This window comes from Petromyzon marinus, chromosome 53 (genome assembly GCF_048934315.1).
Source record: "Petromyzon marinus isolate PM22_M1 ecotype Great Lakes invasive population chromosome 53, UKy_Petmar_22M1.pri1.0, whole genome shotgun sequence".
Taxonomy (NCBI): domain Eukaryota; kingdom Metazoa; phylum Chordata; class Hyperoartia; order Petromyzontiformes; family Petromyzontidae; genus Petromyzon; species Petromyzon marinus.
The window spans coordinates 5,784,418-5,800,541 of NC_133719.1; the positions used below are offsets into that span (position 1 = coordinate 5,784,418).

Genomic DNA, 16,124 nt, shown 5'->3' on the forward strand with positions numbered 1-16,124 from the left:
TGGAGGTCGCGGATAGATGATCCTGTAAACAGAATCTGGCTGTTCTCTGCCCCGTCTCACGGACGTGCGAGTAACAGTGAGGTGACGGCTCCTCGATCCCTCCCTCCTGTTCATCTCCAGTCAAAAAATAAATGGCCCCGTGCTTCCCCAAAGCGTCCCTTTTTATGCTCCTTTCAAAGCCCTCGCACCGCCCATCCGCGGTGCATCACGGGTCGGGCTGTTAATCCGCGGTGCATCATGGGTAGGGCCGTTAGTCCGCGGTGCATCATGGGTAGGGCCGTTAATCCGCGGTGCATCATGGGTAGAGACGATAACCCGCGGTGCACCATGGGTAGAGACGCTTAACCCGCGCTGCCCCGCTCCCCACCTGTCTGCTGGTCCGCGTGTGTCCTGGGCATCTCCTCACTGCGGTTCTCAGTGAGTTCGACGTGGTCATTCAATTTTAAGTTAAGCCACGGCGCCGCAGTGCCATTTGGCCTGGGGGGGGGCTGCCAATTCCCTGACCCTGAGAAACCGTGGAGCACCCCCATGAGGGGGCCTCTCGGGTAAAAACTCAGGAGAGGTGCCCCCCCCCTCCCCATGAGGCCCTACTTGAGTGTGTGTGTGTGTTTAGGGGGGGGGAGGGTGGCGGGGGAAGTGCTGTGACGGGAGCCGGGTGGCTTCTCGGTCGCAGCAGCACAGCAACGGCCCCGGTTTCGACGGAGCGGCTTCGCTGTTGTGGCACCACACATCCCCACTGTAGATGGCGCTCCCCCACCACTCACCCACCCCCCACCAACCACGAATCACCCCCCCACCACCTACCCACCACCCATGATGCATCCAGGACCCCTTGAGCTGTTTGGGGCCATACACTTTTTAGTTACTGAACCCTCATCACAATCCTGCGCTGTGAACACATATAAAATAAATGTTTCTTAACAATGTTTTCCTTATGATCTGTCCTGACAATTCTGTCAATAAACACGTTTTCAGAAACGCGATGTAATAAACGGACCAATGGAACACTTTGTGGCACTGTTGACCAGAAATGTTGGCCCAATAAACTCCGCGACAAAGCGTTCATAACAGAATTGGTGCATTTTACAAGTTTGATGCGAATACGTTACATTTTAAGTAAAATAAACAAGGCGTAGGCCTGGTACACGTGTAGCGTGGTTACACCCACTTTTAATAGTTTTACAGATGCAGGTACTCGTACAGGCAACAACTATGTTTGCGAAGATAACATTAATCATGAAACATGTCTCACAGCATGAAAAACAAAACCGTAAAATGGTGTTTAGCAGTTCCAGCTGTGGTGACGACATGTCAACTACCTCGTCTGCTATGCAAAAAGGTCGTGGGTTTGATCCCAACCCTGATCTGTCGCTGCACACGAAGCTTTGGGTCTTCTCTGCCACAGTCATTCCATCCCTTCTCTATGCTTGTGAAACGTGGACCCCTCTAATAGAACATCTGCGCTGATTAGAAAGATTCAGGATGGCCTGCCTATGATCCATCATGGGCTTAACCAGGCTTCTTTTTGCTGGATAAAGGGGGATTAACGGTCATGGTACGGGTTAGAGAAGAGATGGACCGATGTAGTACAGGAAGTTTTGGAGCTGAGTGGACTTGTCAAGATCGGCCTCTGGAGGAGGCTCGTGAAGGACGCCACTGGGCAGTTGGATGCAGTCGCCTTCCAACAACAAGAGAGGGAAAAGGAGCGACGCTCACGACGAGCGGAGAGCCAGGCGGCTAAAACACAGAAAGATGGCACAGCAGGGGGCACAGGTGGTGCATCTGCCAGTCATCTCAGTCAACCCATTGTACCTGAGTCTATACCATGACCCACTGTCAGTGAGCCTTCGACACTTCACGTGGACTCAAAATGCACCTGGCATACCACAGGCAGCGTGGTGACATCACCGTCACTTAGTGGCGAATGGCGGGTATTTGTACGCGCGTGCCCCGTGTATCTCTTTATGTGTGCGTGTGCATGCCTGCCCCGTGTGTACAATTGTGTTGACTGATTGCACCCCTTCCGACAATAAAGCCAGCATCAGGACTCACAGGTAAGTCAGAATCAGAATATTTATTTACATTCGCAACAAACAGTACCTCAATAAAAAAAAGGACATTATAATCTTAACTCTTGATACATTATGAAAAATATTTACAAATCACATCGCCAAATGTGGCTGTATCCACATCCATTTCAGATGCGAACAGGTCTCTGTAAAAAATTATATTCAACAGCAGAAGAATGTCCTAAGTCGCTTCCAGAGGCCTCTCTTCTTGTGGATCTTGGCGGCGATCGGCTCCTGTGCCCGCTCCTGCGCCGGCTCCTGCGCCGGCTCCTGCGCCCGCTCCTGTGTCCGCTCCTGCGACGGCTCCTGCGCCGGCTCCTGCGATGGCTCCTGTGTCCGCTCCTGCGACGGCTCCTGCGCCGGCTCCTGCGCCCGCTCCTGTGCCCGCTCCTGCGCCCGCTCCTGCGCCCGCTTCTGCGCCCGCTCCTGCGCCCGCTCCTGTGCCCGCTCCTGTCTCAAAGAGCTGCGCTGAATATGCTCCTGCTGCTGCTGATATTGCCACTGTGCATATTCTTTGAGATCCTGTTGCTCGAGGACTGCACGGCTGCTCTTGTACAGTAGGTGGCTTTGGAGAGTCCACCTGCTGGTTGGTGCGTACAGCTTCACAGCGGGCACTGTGGTAGACAGAGCAGAGAGGGAAGAAACCGACAGGGGTCAATATTGGAAACACAAGCGCCGAGCGTTGATTGCAAGGTAAGGTTACCTAATTCCTACACAACCCTGCTCAATGGATCCACCATGAAGCACTTTGATTGAGTGATTGATGCTGCGGCGCTCATTGATTCATGCAAGCCATCCTGTCATTCATTGGCTTCCTCATCACTAATGCATAGTTATTACCACGGCCATAGTTGTCATAAATGTTACATCTGGATACATCTGCTAATGTCAAGGACTCAATTTACTTGGTTGACCGTTTCCTGAGCTCGACCATACACACTCATCATATTAGAGGACAAACTACCTTCATCCTTCTTTGCACACTCTGTTGCACTATCTTATGATCTTGTGCTTAAGTGTTGTAAGATAAGTAATAAGAAATATACAGCCCTTTGTCAATCCATTACTTATTGAAAAATACCTCCCCCATGCCACGAAAGTCATGGGAAGGGTTATACTCTTCGTCACTGTGCTTTTCACTGCAGGTGGGTGCACAACGCAACCCAGGATCTGTCCTAAATATCACTCACCACTCATGTTAGCTGTGGCTCAATTCACAGTGCAGCACAGAAACAACTTTGCAACTGTTTCCATCATATTGTTTCAAACGATTAATTAATTCAGTCTGGCTGCCCCCTCCCCCCCCGAGTTGGCAATGCCGACTGCTACTTACTCTCTATCAGCGAGTCGTGAAACTCCCTGGGATGTGGGCACGTGCATGCTCTGATGGCGGGGTCATTATCACGAGCAGCGGCGGTGACATTGGTGGTGGTGGTGGCGGCGCTCACAGCAGTCGTGGTGGCATCTTCCTTGCTGTGAACACAAGAAACAACAAGCGGCAAGAATGTCGAAAGGCTGAACTCTGCAATAGAATGCAGAATAAGGGGCAAGTAGCTAGTCGTAATCAACTATTAGTTTATCATAGTTGATTATAGTGGAATAAATAATGTTTACCATAAATTATGTTTACCATGTGAGAAAGGCTATCGCAATTCTAACAACAAAGAAGCATAGCTACAACCACTCAATAACCTCCACTCTCCACAACAACCATGCCACAACCGTACACAACTGTTATTCATATGTAGCTGGAGGTCTTCCCAAGCTGTAATCATGACGCAAGTGGACCTCTGTTCCTCAAAACACTTTGCAGCAGCCCTTTAACCATTGTTTATCCCTGCGTTGTGTTCATCACTCATTACTTCACCTACACTGCGGCCTGACTCTCCAGGGTATCTGGCAATGTCATGGCTCACCAACCACCCCCTTTTGATCAAGGGTTTAAGGTGTTATTGTGCCCATCATGTCAGATCTTCACCAATTTCTCTCTCCTCTGAGAAAACCCAGACCATTATCACTCGCTCGAAGGGCTAGGGATGAAAACTCAATAGGAGGGTTGGTCTCATTCTGGCATGACGTCTCAAATTCGCCTCTGTGTCTGCTGAGGTGAGCACAGCCTTGCTTTCAAAAGATACGTCAATCCCAGCTCACTCTCAGCACCATTATGTCCCTGTCACTGCTGCTGGAACGGCTGTCCGAGTTCTCCCAGCTCACGGCATCCCACGGTGGATCAATGGCCAACTCGTCCGTTTGGACAGCGGCGTCGACCTGCCCCTTGATTGTGCCGTGCTAGCATCCCGCTCCGCTAGCCGTGTGTCTGCTGATTGTGCGTTTGTTCAGCTGCAGTGGCAAAGCATCTGCAGATTTTTCACTGTGCTTGCTTTTACTCACTCCGAGAGGACTTCCTTCTTCCGGGACTGCACCGTGACCGCCTCCTTTTCCATCTTCTGTCCCTGAGTTGACCCCACCATGGACTCTGGAATGTCAATTTCCACAGTCCGCTCGTAGCCAATGCGCATGAATTCAAGCTGAATTGTTTTTTTCTGCTGTAGCTGATGCGGCTGCTGCTGCTCCTGCAAGTCTTTCCCAGGGGACACTGTGGGAGACAGAGCAGAGAGAGATTAAACGGACAGTGGTCAGTATTGGAAACACAAGCACAGAGCGATGATTGCATCGATGTTCAAAATACCTTTTGGCAAACGTTAAAATTTTCTTTGGTAAGGTCACCTAATTCCTGCCCCCAACCCTTCTCAAAAGATCCACGACGAAGCACTTTGATTGATTGATGCTGTGACGATCATTGATTCATGCCAGCCATCCTGTTGTTCATTGGCTTCCTCATCAATAATGGATAGTTATTACCACGGCCATAGTCATGAATGTAATATCTTGATACCTCTGCTAATGTCAAGGACTCAATTTACTAGGTTGACCGTTTTCTGAGCTCTACCATACACACACACTATATTAGAGGACAAACTACGTATCTTCCTCCTTCTTTCCACACTCTGCTTGACTATCTTTTGATCTTGTGTTTAAGTGTTGTAAGATCATAAATAATAACAAATATATATAAAATTGTTTCAGACGATTAATTAATTCATTCTGGCTGCACCCTTTTCCCCTCAGTTGGCAATGCCATCTGCTTCTTACTCTTTATCAGCGAGTCGTGGAACTTCCTGGGCTGTTGGCACGTGCATGCTCTGATGGCGGGGTCATTATCCCGAGCAGCGGCGGTGACATTGGTGGTGGTGGTGGTGGCGGTGCTCACGGCAGTTGTGGTGGCATCTTCCTTGCTGTGAACACAAGAAACAACAAGCGGCAAGAATGTCAAAAGGCTGAACTCTGCATTAGAATGCAGAATAAGGGGCAAGTAGCTAGTCGTAATCAACTATTAGTTTATCATAGTTGATTATAGTGGATTAAATTATATTCACCATAAATAATGTTTACCATGTGAGAAAGGCTATCGCAATTCTTACAACAAAGAAGCATAGCCACAACCACTCAATAACCTCCACTATCCACAACAACCATGCCACAACCGTACACAACTGTTATTCATACGTAGCTGAATGTCTTCCCAAGCAGTAATCACGATGCAAGTGGACTGCTATTCCTCAAAACACTTTGCAGCAGCCCTTTAACGATTGCTTATCCCTGCGTTGTGTTCATCACTCGTTACTTAACCTGCACTGCGGCCTGACTCCAGGGTTTCTGGCAATGTCATGGCTCACCAACCACCCCCGTTTGATTAAGGGTTTAAGGCGTTATTGTGCCCATCATGCCAGATCTTCACCAATTTCTCTCTCCTCTGAGAAAACCCAGACCATTATCACTCGCTAGACAGGCTAGGGATGAAAACTCAATGAGAGGGTTGGTCTGATTCCGGGACGACATCTCGAATTCGCCTCTGTGTCTGCTGAGGTGAGCACAGCCTAGCTTTCAAAAGAGATACGTCAATCCCAGCTCACTCTCAGCACCATTCATGTCCCTGTCACTGCTGCTGGAACGGCTGTCTGAGTTGTCCCAGCTCACGGCATCCCACGGTGGATCACCGGCCAGCTCGTCCGTTTGGACAGCGGCGTCGAACTGCCCCTTGATTGTGCCGTGCTAGCATCCCGATACGTCAATCCCAGCTCACTCTCAGCACCATTCATGTCCCTGTCACTGCTGCTGGAACGGCTGTTTGAGTTGTCCCAGCTCACGGCATCCCACGGTGGATCACCGGCCAGCTCGTCCGTTTGGACAGCGGCGTCGAACTGCCCCTTGATTGTGCCGTGCTAGCATCCCGCTCCGCTAGCCGTGTATCTGCTGATTGTGCGTTTGTGCAGCTGCAGTGGCAAAGCATCTGCAGATTGTTCACTGTGCTTGCTTTTACTCACTCTGAGAGGACTTCCTTCTTTTTCACCTCCTGTCCCTTGCAGGTGCCCTGAGTCGACCCCACCCTGGACTCTGGTATGACAATTTCTACAGTCCGCTCGTAACCAACGCGCATGAATTCAAGCTGAATTGTTTTTTTCTGCTGTAGCTGATGCGGCTGCTGCTGCTCCTGCAAGTCTTTCCCAGGGGACACTGTGGGAGACAGAGCAGAGAGAGATTAAACGGACAGTGGTCAGTATTGGAAACAAGCACAGAGCGATGATTGCATCGATGTTCAAAATACCTTTTGGCAAACGTTGAAATTTTCTTTGGTAAGGTCACCTAATTCCTGCCCCCAACCCTGCTCAATAGATCCACGACGAAGCACTTTGATTGATTGATGTTGCGGCGCTCATTGATTTATGCCAGCAATCCTGTCGTTCATTGGCTTCCTCACAATAATGGATAGTTATTACCACGGCCATAGTTATCATAAATTTAATATCTTGATCCATCTGCTAATGTCAAGGACTCAATTTACTAGGTTGACCGTTTCCTGAGCTCTACCATGCACACACATTATATTAGAGGACAAACTATCTTCCTCCTTCTTTCCACACTCTGTTTGACTATCTTATGATCTTGTGTTTAAGTCTGTTGTAAGATCATAAATAATAAGAAATATATAGCCCTTTGTCAATCCATTACCAACACCTCCCCCATGCCACGAAAGTCATCGGAAGTATTTTACCATTCGTCACTGTGCTCGTCACTGCAGGTGGGTGCAAAATACAACCTGGAATCTGTTCTAAATATAACTCACCACTCATGTTAGCCGCAGCTCATAATTCGCAGTGCAGCCAGAAACAACTTTGAAACTGTTTCAGTCAAATCATTGTTTCAAACGTTTAATCAATTAATTCTGGCTGCCCCATCCTTCCCCGAGTTGGCAATGCCGTTTGCTACTTACTCTTCATCAGCGAGTTATGGGACTCCCTGGCCTGTGGGGATGTGCTTGCTCTGGTGGTGAGGCCATTATCCGGAGCAGCAGCAGTGACATTGGTGGTGGTGCTCACGGCTGTCATGGTAGCATGTTCCTTGCTGTGAACACAAGAAACAATAAGCGGCAAGAATGTCAAAAGGCTGAACTCCACAATAGAATACAGAATAAGGGCAAAGTAGCTAGTTGTAATCAACTATCAGTTTATCATAGTTGAATAGAGTGTAATAAATTATGTTCACTATAAATTACGTTTACTATGTGAGAAAGGCTATCGCAATTCTTACAGTAAAGAACCATAGCTAGCCACAACCACTCAATAACCTACACTATCCACAATAACCATGACACAACCGTACACAACTGCTATTCATATGGAGCTGGAGGTTTTCCCAAGTTATAATCACTATGCAAGCTAACCTATTCCTCAAAACACTTTGTAGCAGCCCTTTGACGATTTTTTATCCCTACGTTGTGTTCATCACTCGTTACTTCACCTACAATGCGGCCTGACTCTCCAGGGTTTCTGGCAATGTCATGGCTCACCAACCACCCCCTTTTGATCAAGGGTTTAAGGTGTTATTGTGCCCATCATGTCAGATCTTCACCAATTTCTCTCTCCTCTGAGAAAACCAACCATTATCGCTCGCTAGATGGGCTAGGGATGAAAACTCAATGGGAGGGTTGGTCTGATTCCGGCATGACGTCTCGAATTTTCCTCTGTGTCTGCTGGAACGGCTGTCCGAGTTGTCCCAGCTCACGGCATCCCACAGTGGATCAACGGCCAGCTCGTCCGTTTGGACAGCGGCGTCGACCTGCCCCTTGATTGTGCCGTGCTAGAATCCCTCTCCGCTAGCCGTGTGTCTGCTGATTGTGCGTTTGTGCAGCTGCAGTGGCAACGCATCTGCAGACTGTTTACTGTGCTTGCTTTTACTCACTTTTTCTGCTTTTGCTGATGTGGCTGCTGCTCCTCCTGTAAGTCTTTTTTAAACTGTTCCTTTTTATTATGGTCTGCACAGGTGTTCCCGTGAAGTACCACTTTGCTGTGAGCAGACGGTCCAGTGGTCTGCATGGACAGTTTCCGTGGGGACACTGTGGGGGAAAGAGTGGAGAGATATTAAACGGACAGTGGTCAGTATTGGAAACACAAGCACAGAGCAATGATTGCATCGATGTTCAAAATACCTTTTGGTAAAAGTTGGAATTTTCTTTGGGAAGGTCTCCGAATTCCTGCCCCCAAACCTGCTCAATGGATCCACCACGAAGCACTTTGATTGATTGATGTTGCGGCGCTCATTTATTCATGCCAGCAATCCTCTGTCATTCATTCGTTTCCTCATTATTAATGTATAGGTACTACCACGGCCATAGTTCTCATAAATTTCACATCTTGATACTTGTGCTCATATCAAGGACTCAATTCACAAGGTTGACCGTTACCTGAGCTCTACCATCCACACTCATCATATTACAAGACAAACTATGTATCTTCCTCCTTCTTTCCGCACTATGATTGACTATATTTTGATATTGTGTTTAAGTGAGGTAAGATAATAAATAATAATAAGAAATATATTAAATTGTTTCCAACGTTTAATGAATACATTTTGGCTACCCCCTCTTCCCCCGAGTGGGCAATGCTGTCTGCTACTTACCCTTCCCCAGCGGGTAGTGGGACGCCCTGCACCGCGAGCACGTTGTTGCCCTGGTCGCATGGCCAGCATCCGGAGCAGCAACAGCAGCAGTGGTATTGGTGGTGCTGTGAACACACGACAAAAAAAAGTGGCAAGAATGTCAAAAGGCTGAACTTTGCAATAGAATGGAGAAAACGGGCAAGTAGCTAGTCACAATCAACTAGCCAAGCAGCCACGAGGACTTGTCTACCCAATGAACCTAACCAATTTCCTAAATCGACAGGAGGTATGAGACCTCCCAATACCCTACCTTTAATCCAAACCACACATTTGGCACTTGGCTATGCCCGCTTTTCAGGAAATGCCCACCTTTCAGTTTTGGTGCTCATGGTGCAAGGGAGGATTATCTTGCGTGAACAATCAACAGAAAAGGATTTTATATCTATGCCAAAAAATATTTAAAAACCTCCGCTAGTGCTACGATAATTTCAAATTCAAATATACTAAACAGGTGAGCATGGGAATGAAATGCATAAGTTAGTGATTATATGCAAAAAGAAAAAAAACACATTCTAAGGGTAAGGCGAAAACACCACTGACATCATCTGAAATCACAAGCCAATTGTGGATGGTGAAATCCAATGCTACTGCAGTTAATGTGCAATTCAATACTGAGGCTGCTTGGTGCATAACATGTCTGCACAGCGTGGTGACACAGTTAACAGGTGAGTAAGTTTTCCCGCAATGCTCATTTGTTAAAATTTGGGAGTGGGTTTCCTTTTTCTTGGTATATGTGTCCTTGTTATTTCAAGAAAATACAAATATAACGGACACAGGGTCCTGTCTGTTGGCATGCATCGTACGTACCATTGCCCCAGCAGTGGGATGAAGTTCCTGTACACAGTGACGCGTATAGCAGTACCAGTCTTTATCGCGTTCACCATGGATGAGATGTGTAAGAGTCTGAAGCCAAGCAATTTTGCCTTCCCCACCTTGAACAGCACATCTCCTGTGGAGTGAAACAGACACAACGTTCATCTGCTAATTAGCTCATGTTTGTGCATGTGCTTGTATGTACGTCTTTGTATGGACATGTGTGTGCGAGGGGCTGCACTTGTTCTACCAAGCACCACGGTGGAAACACTGAAATAAGCTCATGCTGGAGGCCCCAGAGGACAAGTGTTTATGACGCCTACTGGCCAAACTCCATTTGGCAGAGATGGAATTAACCCCACCCCCCCCCCCCCCATCTTGGGGTTCCTCCAGGAACAGGTTATTGCTGCGATTGGCCACGTGGAATGTTCAAATTATCATTGCAGAGGTGAGGCTGCAACTCCTTTGGCAGGATATGGACGGGTACCACCTGGACCTCTGTGGAATACACGAGGTCCAGTATATCGGTTCTGGCTCCAGTTATCATGAGTGAACTGTTTTCCACTCGGGGCAGTAAACTGCCAAACCACAAGGAGTGGCACTTTCTTTGAACAAAATAATGAAGGCGGTGGGGGAGTGTGGCGGTGAGGTATGGGAAGCTCTTAAGTTCCAGGCTGTCGTGGGTAATTGCTGTTCACTCAGAGGAGTTGGAGGCACTGCTGCTATACCTGGAGTGTGCCACTAAGAGGTGACGTCTTACCATCAGCCTCACCGAAACTAAGCATCTGCCTGGGTATTTTGTGCCATCAAACAATTCACCCCATCAACTCCCCACTGGTGATGGAGTAGTTGTGGAGAGAGTGGAGAGTTTTCCATACCTGGGAAGTATGCTTATGACTAGCTCTGGTTTGACAGGTGAGGTCTCACTCCGAATCAGTTAGGCGGCATTATCTTTTCATTGCCTGCATACTGTTGTGTGGAAGTGCCCTGGTCTATCGCTCTACACAAAGCTTGACGGCTAGTCATGCCCTCCCTTATCTATGCTTGTGAAACATGGATCCCTCTAATGGAACATCTATGCCAGGTAGAAAATTCAGGCTGGCCTGCCTATGATCCATCCTGCGTTTAACCAAGCTGTATTGTGTGAGGAGCTTACAAATTCTATCAGTGAGCTCCTCTGGAAGGTAAGGCTGCGTTAGCTGGGTCATGTAGCTGACATGTCCAGCCACTGTATGCCTAAGCATCTTCTGTTTGGCCAGATAGAGGGGGCTAAACGGGCACAACACGGGCTGGAAAATAGATGGGCTGATGTGGAGCTGAGTGGATTCGCCAAAGACTGGTACCAGCGGTGTCAAGATCGTCCTCTTTGGAGGAAGCTCATGAAGGACGCTACCCAGGCAGTTGGAGGCAGTCGCCCTCCAACAACAACGGAGGGCAGAGGAGCGACGCTCACAATGACTAGCGGAGTGCCAGGCAGCTAAAATGCGGTAAGTTGGCACAGGAGGGAGGTCAGCTGGTGCATCTGCCAGGTATCTCAGTCAAACCATGGCACCTGGTTGTGTCAGGTGACCTCCAGTCAGCGAACCTTCGACACTTTACATGGCCTCAAAGTGCATCTGGCCTGGCACAGGCGCCGTGGTGATGTCACTGACACTTAGTGGTGAATACCGGGTGATGTTGTGTGGACACAACAACGACCTTGAAATATATATAGCCTCACACAAGTGTGGGGTTGAATGGAAATTGCTACGTGTTTGGAGAAGTGGTGCAGGGATTTACGCACTGCACCATAAATCCAGTGACATCAACTGTAATGAATGATATCTAAATGGTGTCCTGGGCCTTTCCGAGATCAATTCCATCTTAAATGAGCACCTGGTGCATTGTATAAACATCAGCATTGGGAATACAAATGTGGCTGGGTGAGGTGCTCACCACGCCAATGTACAACTCTTCATAGGTGCCCACTATTAGAACTTGCCCCATCAGTCTCTGTGCTCGAATTTCATCAGAATAATTTTAACACCAAATTTCACGTGATGTTACCAAACATGTCATCATTGTTGACCGAGCTGAGACCAAACCTGTTTTAGTCACAGGCAGCTGAAACCCAGATCTGAATTCAGGATCTCAAAGGCTCTCAGTTCAGTGTTCTGACCTCTGAACCACTTGGCCACGTCTGATGTACTGTTGTTTTAAAAAAACATCAAAAACATAATGGGCATCCCTACACCTCATATCGCAGTACTTGCTTGGCCCGTGCATGTGTGCAGTGTCTTACCTGGCTGCAGTATTCCGTTTCGTTGAGCATAACTTCCAGGAGTAAGTGAAACCAGTTGTATATATTCTCCGCGCTGTACGAAATGCAGCCCCCAGCCGATATATTGCTCCATAATTACATATGTCTTAACAATGTGCACATTCTTTGGTTCCAGTTCCGTGCTAAGCGGGAATCCTGCAGCCATAGAGAAGGGAAGGATAGGGTTAGTTAGAAAAAAGTGGTGAGTAGCATAAATACAGCAGTTTTTTTTGCGACATAGTTTTTAGGTGGTTATTTTTCAAAATAACATCTCTGAGAATGAGAAATGTTGGGCCAAACTGAGTTCCTGCTAAAATGAGAATTGGGGCAGTGATCATCTCCCGTTTACAGCCCTGAGCCAAAGGAGGCTATTACACATTCTTATGACGAGATGGTTTATATTTTCTCCATTAATAAAAACAATAGAAGCCCTCTTAACGACGGTAATTGGTTCTATGAAACCGGTTGTTAAGTGATTTGGTCGTGAAGCGAGTATAGGAAATAAAGTACACCAAGAATTCAAAAGATATGTTTCCACTTCAAAGGCAGCCAACACCAAATGTAAACAATTCCCAATGCTCATGAATAGACATCACTGATTGGCCGAGGCCTGGTCAGATCACTTTGAAGCTTGCCGATTGGCCGAAATGAGCAGTCGCGTGCTCGTCATACGCCCATCGTTGACATAGGAATGGTCGGTAAGCGAACACATTGGGCTCTATGGAGGCCCTACACTACTATACACTCCACTTCTATACACTACACTATACAATACACAATGGGCTCTATGGAGGTCCGTCGTTAGTTGTCAACCGGGGTGGTCGTTAAGTGGGGTTCTACTGTATGTGTATGTTTCTCCAATTAAATTATATTTTCCTAATTTCACTGTGAATAATTCTGGGAAAAGTGTCAGCTTGTCTGATTTCCCTCCGAATATGCATATTGATATTTCTGAGTAGAATGCCTTTTCATAGTCTAAAAACGTCAGGTTCATGGGTAATTGAAATTAATTGGTATTTTCCAGAATGTGATTACTGATATGCATAGGGTCGGGCACCCATATGCAACTAATTACAACAATTTGGTGGGCTTTGGCAGGACCTGTCACCATAAGAAATTACGGAAGGTCGAAAATATTAGTGGTGTAGCAGCCAAGGAATGGAAGGAATCCAAGAGTACATCGTATTATGTAACCCTATTATCCGTGAATTTTGCGGATAAGAGTCACGTGAAACATACATCATATTATCCAGATACACAAACATGGACACACGCGAAAATACGTAAAGACACAAAAACAGACAGAACATACCCACTGAAACATGCATAATAAACACACGACATGGATACACGGAGACATATAGAGACAAACAGAAACATGGAGACATTCAGAGACACACACAAGCACACCAATACAGAGATCGAGAGACACAAACAGACACCGAGATACAGGTACTGGACTTAGAGACACACATAGAGATAAGTAGAGAAAGGTAAAGTACAAAGACAGAGATGGCGAGAGACATATAGACAGAAGCACTGAGACACCTAAGAGATATATGGTTGAGCAACATGCAGGTACTAGACTCAGAAACACACGTAGAAATAAGGAGAGGAAGGTAAAGTACAAAGACAGAGATGTAGAGAGACACATATAGACGGAAGCACTGAGACACACGAGAGATATATGGTTGAGCAACATTGAGTGTGTGCAGACACTCTGTTATGTTGTAGGTAACGCAACATTATCAGTGGTTTTCATGGCCAGACACTTGTGCACACACAAACACACGCGCGCCGGTATGTGTGTAGGCCCTGAGAAACCCCTTAATAAACCCCTCGACACGCAACAGGCTCCCGTTTTGTCAACCAGGAATAACGTGGACTAGCAGCGTGCGTGATTACGATATTGCGTGTCGTCACCGTGAAGTGAGATCACGTGTGAGGGGCGGGGCTTAATTATGTGACGTCACATACCCGCAGGCCACGCCCATTATCTAGGATTATCTGCGGATTATTCTATACATTTTTGTGGAATGGAACCTTATTATCCGTGAATTTTGAGGAAAAGAGGAGTCATGTGAAAAAAAACATTATCCGCGAATAAACATCGACACACAAACATGGAGACACAAATCATCCACATACATAAAGACACAAAAATAAGCATAACACACCCAGAGACATGCATACACACACAAAGACACGGATACACAGATAAATACAGACATGGAGACACTCAGAGACAAACACATGCACACAAATACACTGAGATAGAGAGACACAGACGTCGAAATGCATGTACTGTACTTAGAGAAACACATGAAGATGAGGATAGAAAGTTAGAGAGTACTTAGGTAGGCCCGGAGAAGCCTCATTATTAATCCTTGCTTCATGTTTAAAACTCTTGATCCGCCCTCGACAAGCAACAGGCTTCCGTTTTGTCAACCAGCAATAACGTGGACGAGCAGCGCGCGCGTGATGATTGCTTGCCGTCACCGTTGAGCTTGATCACGTGTGGGGGGCGGGTGCTAAATTTATGACGTCTCACATCCGCAGGCCACGCCCACTCCACGCTGGCCCCGCCCCCTACATCCTGCCCGCTCACTGCTCTATTAAGTTTTGATTTAAAGCTTTCGCGACTGCAGGAATTAATATTCTTGGTTCTTTCGGTAAAGTCACGTAGAAGGGAAACAATAAAATATTTTTTTTATTTCACAATAAAACAAAAATATATTTGTATTATTTCATTGTTTTCCGTCTACGTGACTTTACCGAAAGAACCAAGAATATGCTCCATTAAGCTTTGGTTTAACACGTAGGCTTTCGCAGCCAATATCTGTAATATAGGTTTTTTGGGTTAGACCTTGTAAATATGAATGTGGCGTTAAAGTCGCAACTATGTGCATGCATAATGTACGCTGATTACCATATGAATAACCCAACCGGCAACGGATAGCCATTATAATTCATGTTTTCATCTCCCCCTCCTTTGCACATCACAAGATATCATCACATCTATCCGTCTATTTAAAGAACAAAATAGAATTTCTCCACAGATCTGGCTGTCGCCTGACGAAGCTAGTTGTAATGACTGGCGAAACGTCGTACTCGGATTGTAAATGTTCTGTATTTGCTCTCCAACACACCGGTGTGCTGTACCAGTAACGAATTGGCCACATTCTGTTTACGTTGCAACCCTTACTAATTTGCTGTGTCGGGTGGTTGCGGGTTTAATATTTACGCGATCTAACCCAAAAAAACCTCTTAAGCCTTGTCTTCACAATCGCTGAACGCGGGTCCACAATGCAAAGCAGTTGGCAACAAAACGGTACGATCTAACTTGCAATATACTGTATGTGTAAATGTCACGGTTGTTAAAATGAGCACGGTTGTAAGAGCTTTGCCTGTCAGTCACAATTTAAAACATTTCGCTCTCTTCATAGATGTTCTAAATGAGTAAAACTTAGGAAGACGATATCCGTTGAATTGTTTAGTGCTGCAAGATTAACGTCCCAAGCGGCTGTTCGGTGTGCAGAATAATGGTGTGATGTATAGATGTCTTTAAAATAGTTTTTTTGTTGTTTCGCAAATACACGCTTTCGTTCGCTTTAGATAGTTTCTGATACTTTATATAAAGGGGAGTGTCTGGACTGAAAAGAGGCCACTGACTTCGGCTAAACGGGACATTTCACGAGTGGATCACAATTTACATCGTCCACTGTGTACTCTCTGCCTTCCCCGTCGTCTCCTGCCCCTAGTCACGACTCCTCGCTACTCTCCCAATCTTACTGGCCGTCTATCTTAGTCCTCTATATAGCCTCCCATATCACCCCTTCTCTCATCATCATCATCACGGTGGCTAGGAGATGTTAACTACCTCGCCT

The 16,124-nt window shown here is 46.7% G+C and overlaps 1 protein-coding gene across 1 annotated transcript; it reads right to left on the bottom strand.

The window, feature by feature from the left end:
• Window positions 1-2,177: 2,177 nt before the first annotated feature.
• On the bottom strand, window positions 2,178-14,923 carry LOC142905407 (uncharacterized). Its single transcript, XM_076051962.1, has 11 exons — window positions 14,591-14,923; window positions 12,220-12,393; window positions 9,933-10,074; window positions 9,087-9,190; window positions 8,370-8,523; window positions 7,402-7,532; window positions 6,455-6,644; window positions 5,223-5,365; window positions 4,461-4,665; window positions 3,403-3,542; window positions 2,178-2,683 (listed from the first exon to the last, which is right to left on the bottom strand). Exons 1-11 carry the CDS (start codon window positions 14,631-14,633, stop codon window positions 2,232-2,234), a joined length of 1,878 nt encoding a protein of 625 aa, XP_075908077.1. The 5' UTR covers window positions 14,634-14,923; the 3' UTR covers window positions 2,178-2,231.
• Between the last annotated feature and the right edge of the window lie 1,201 nt (window positions 14,924-16,124).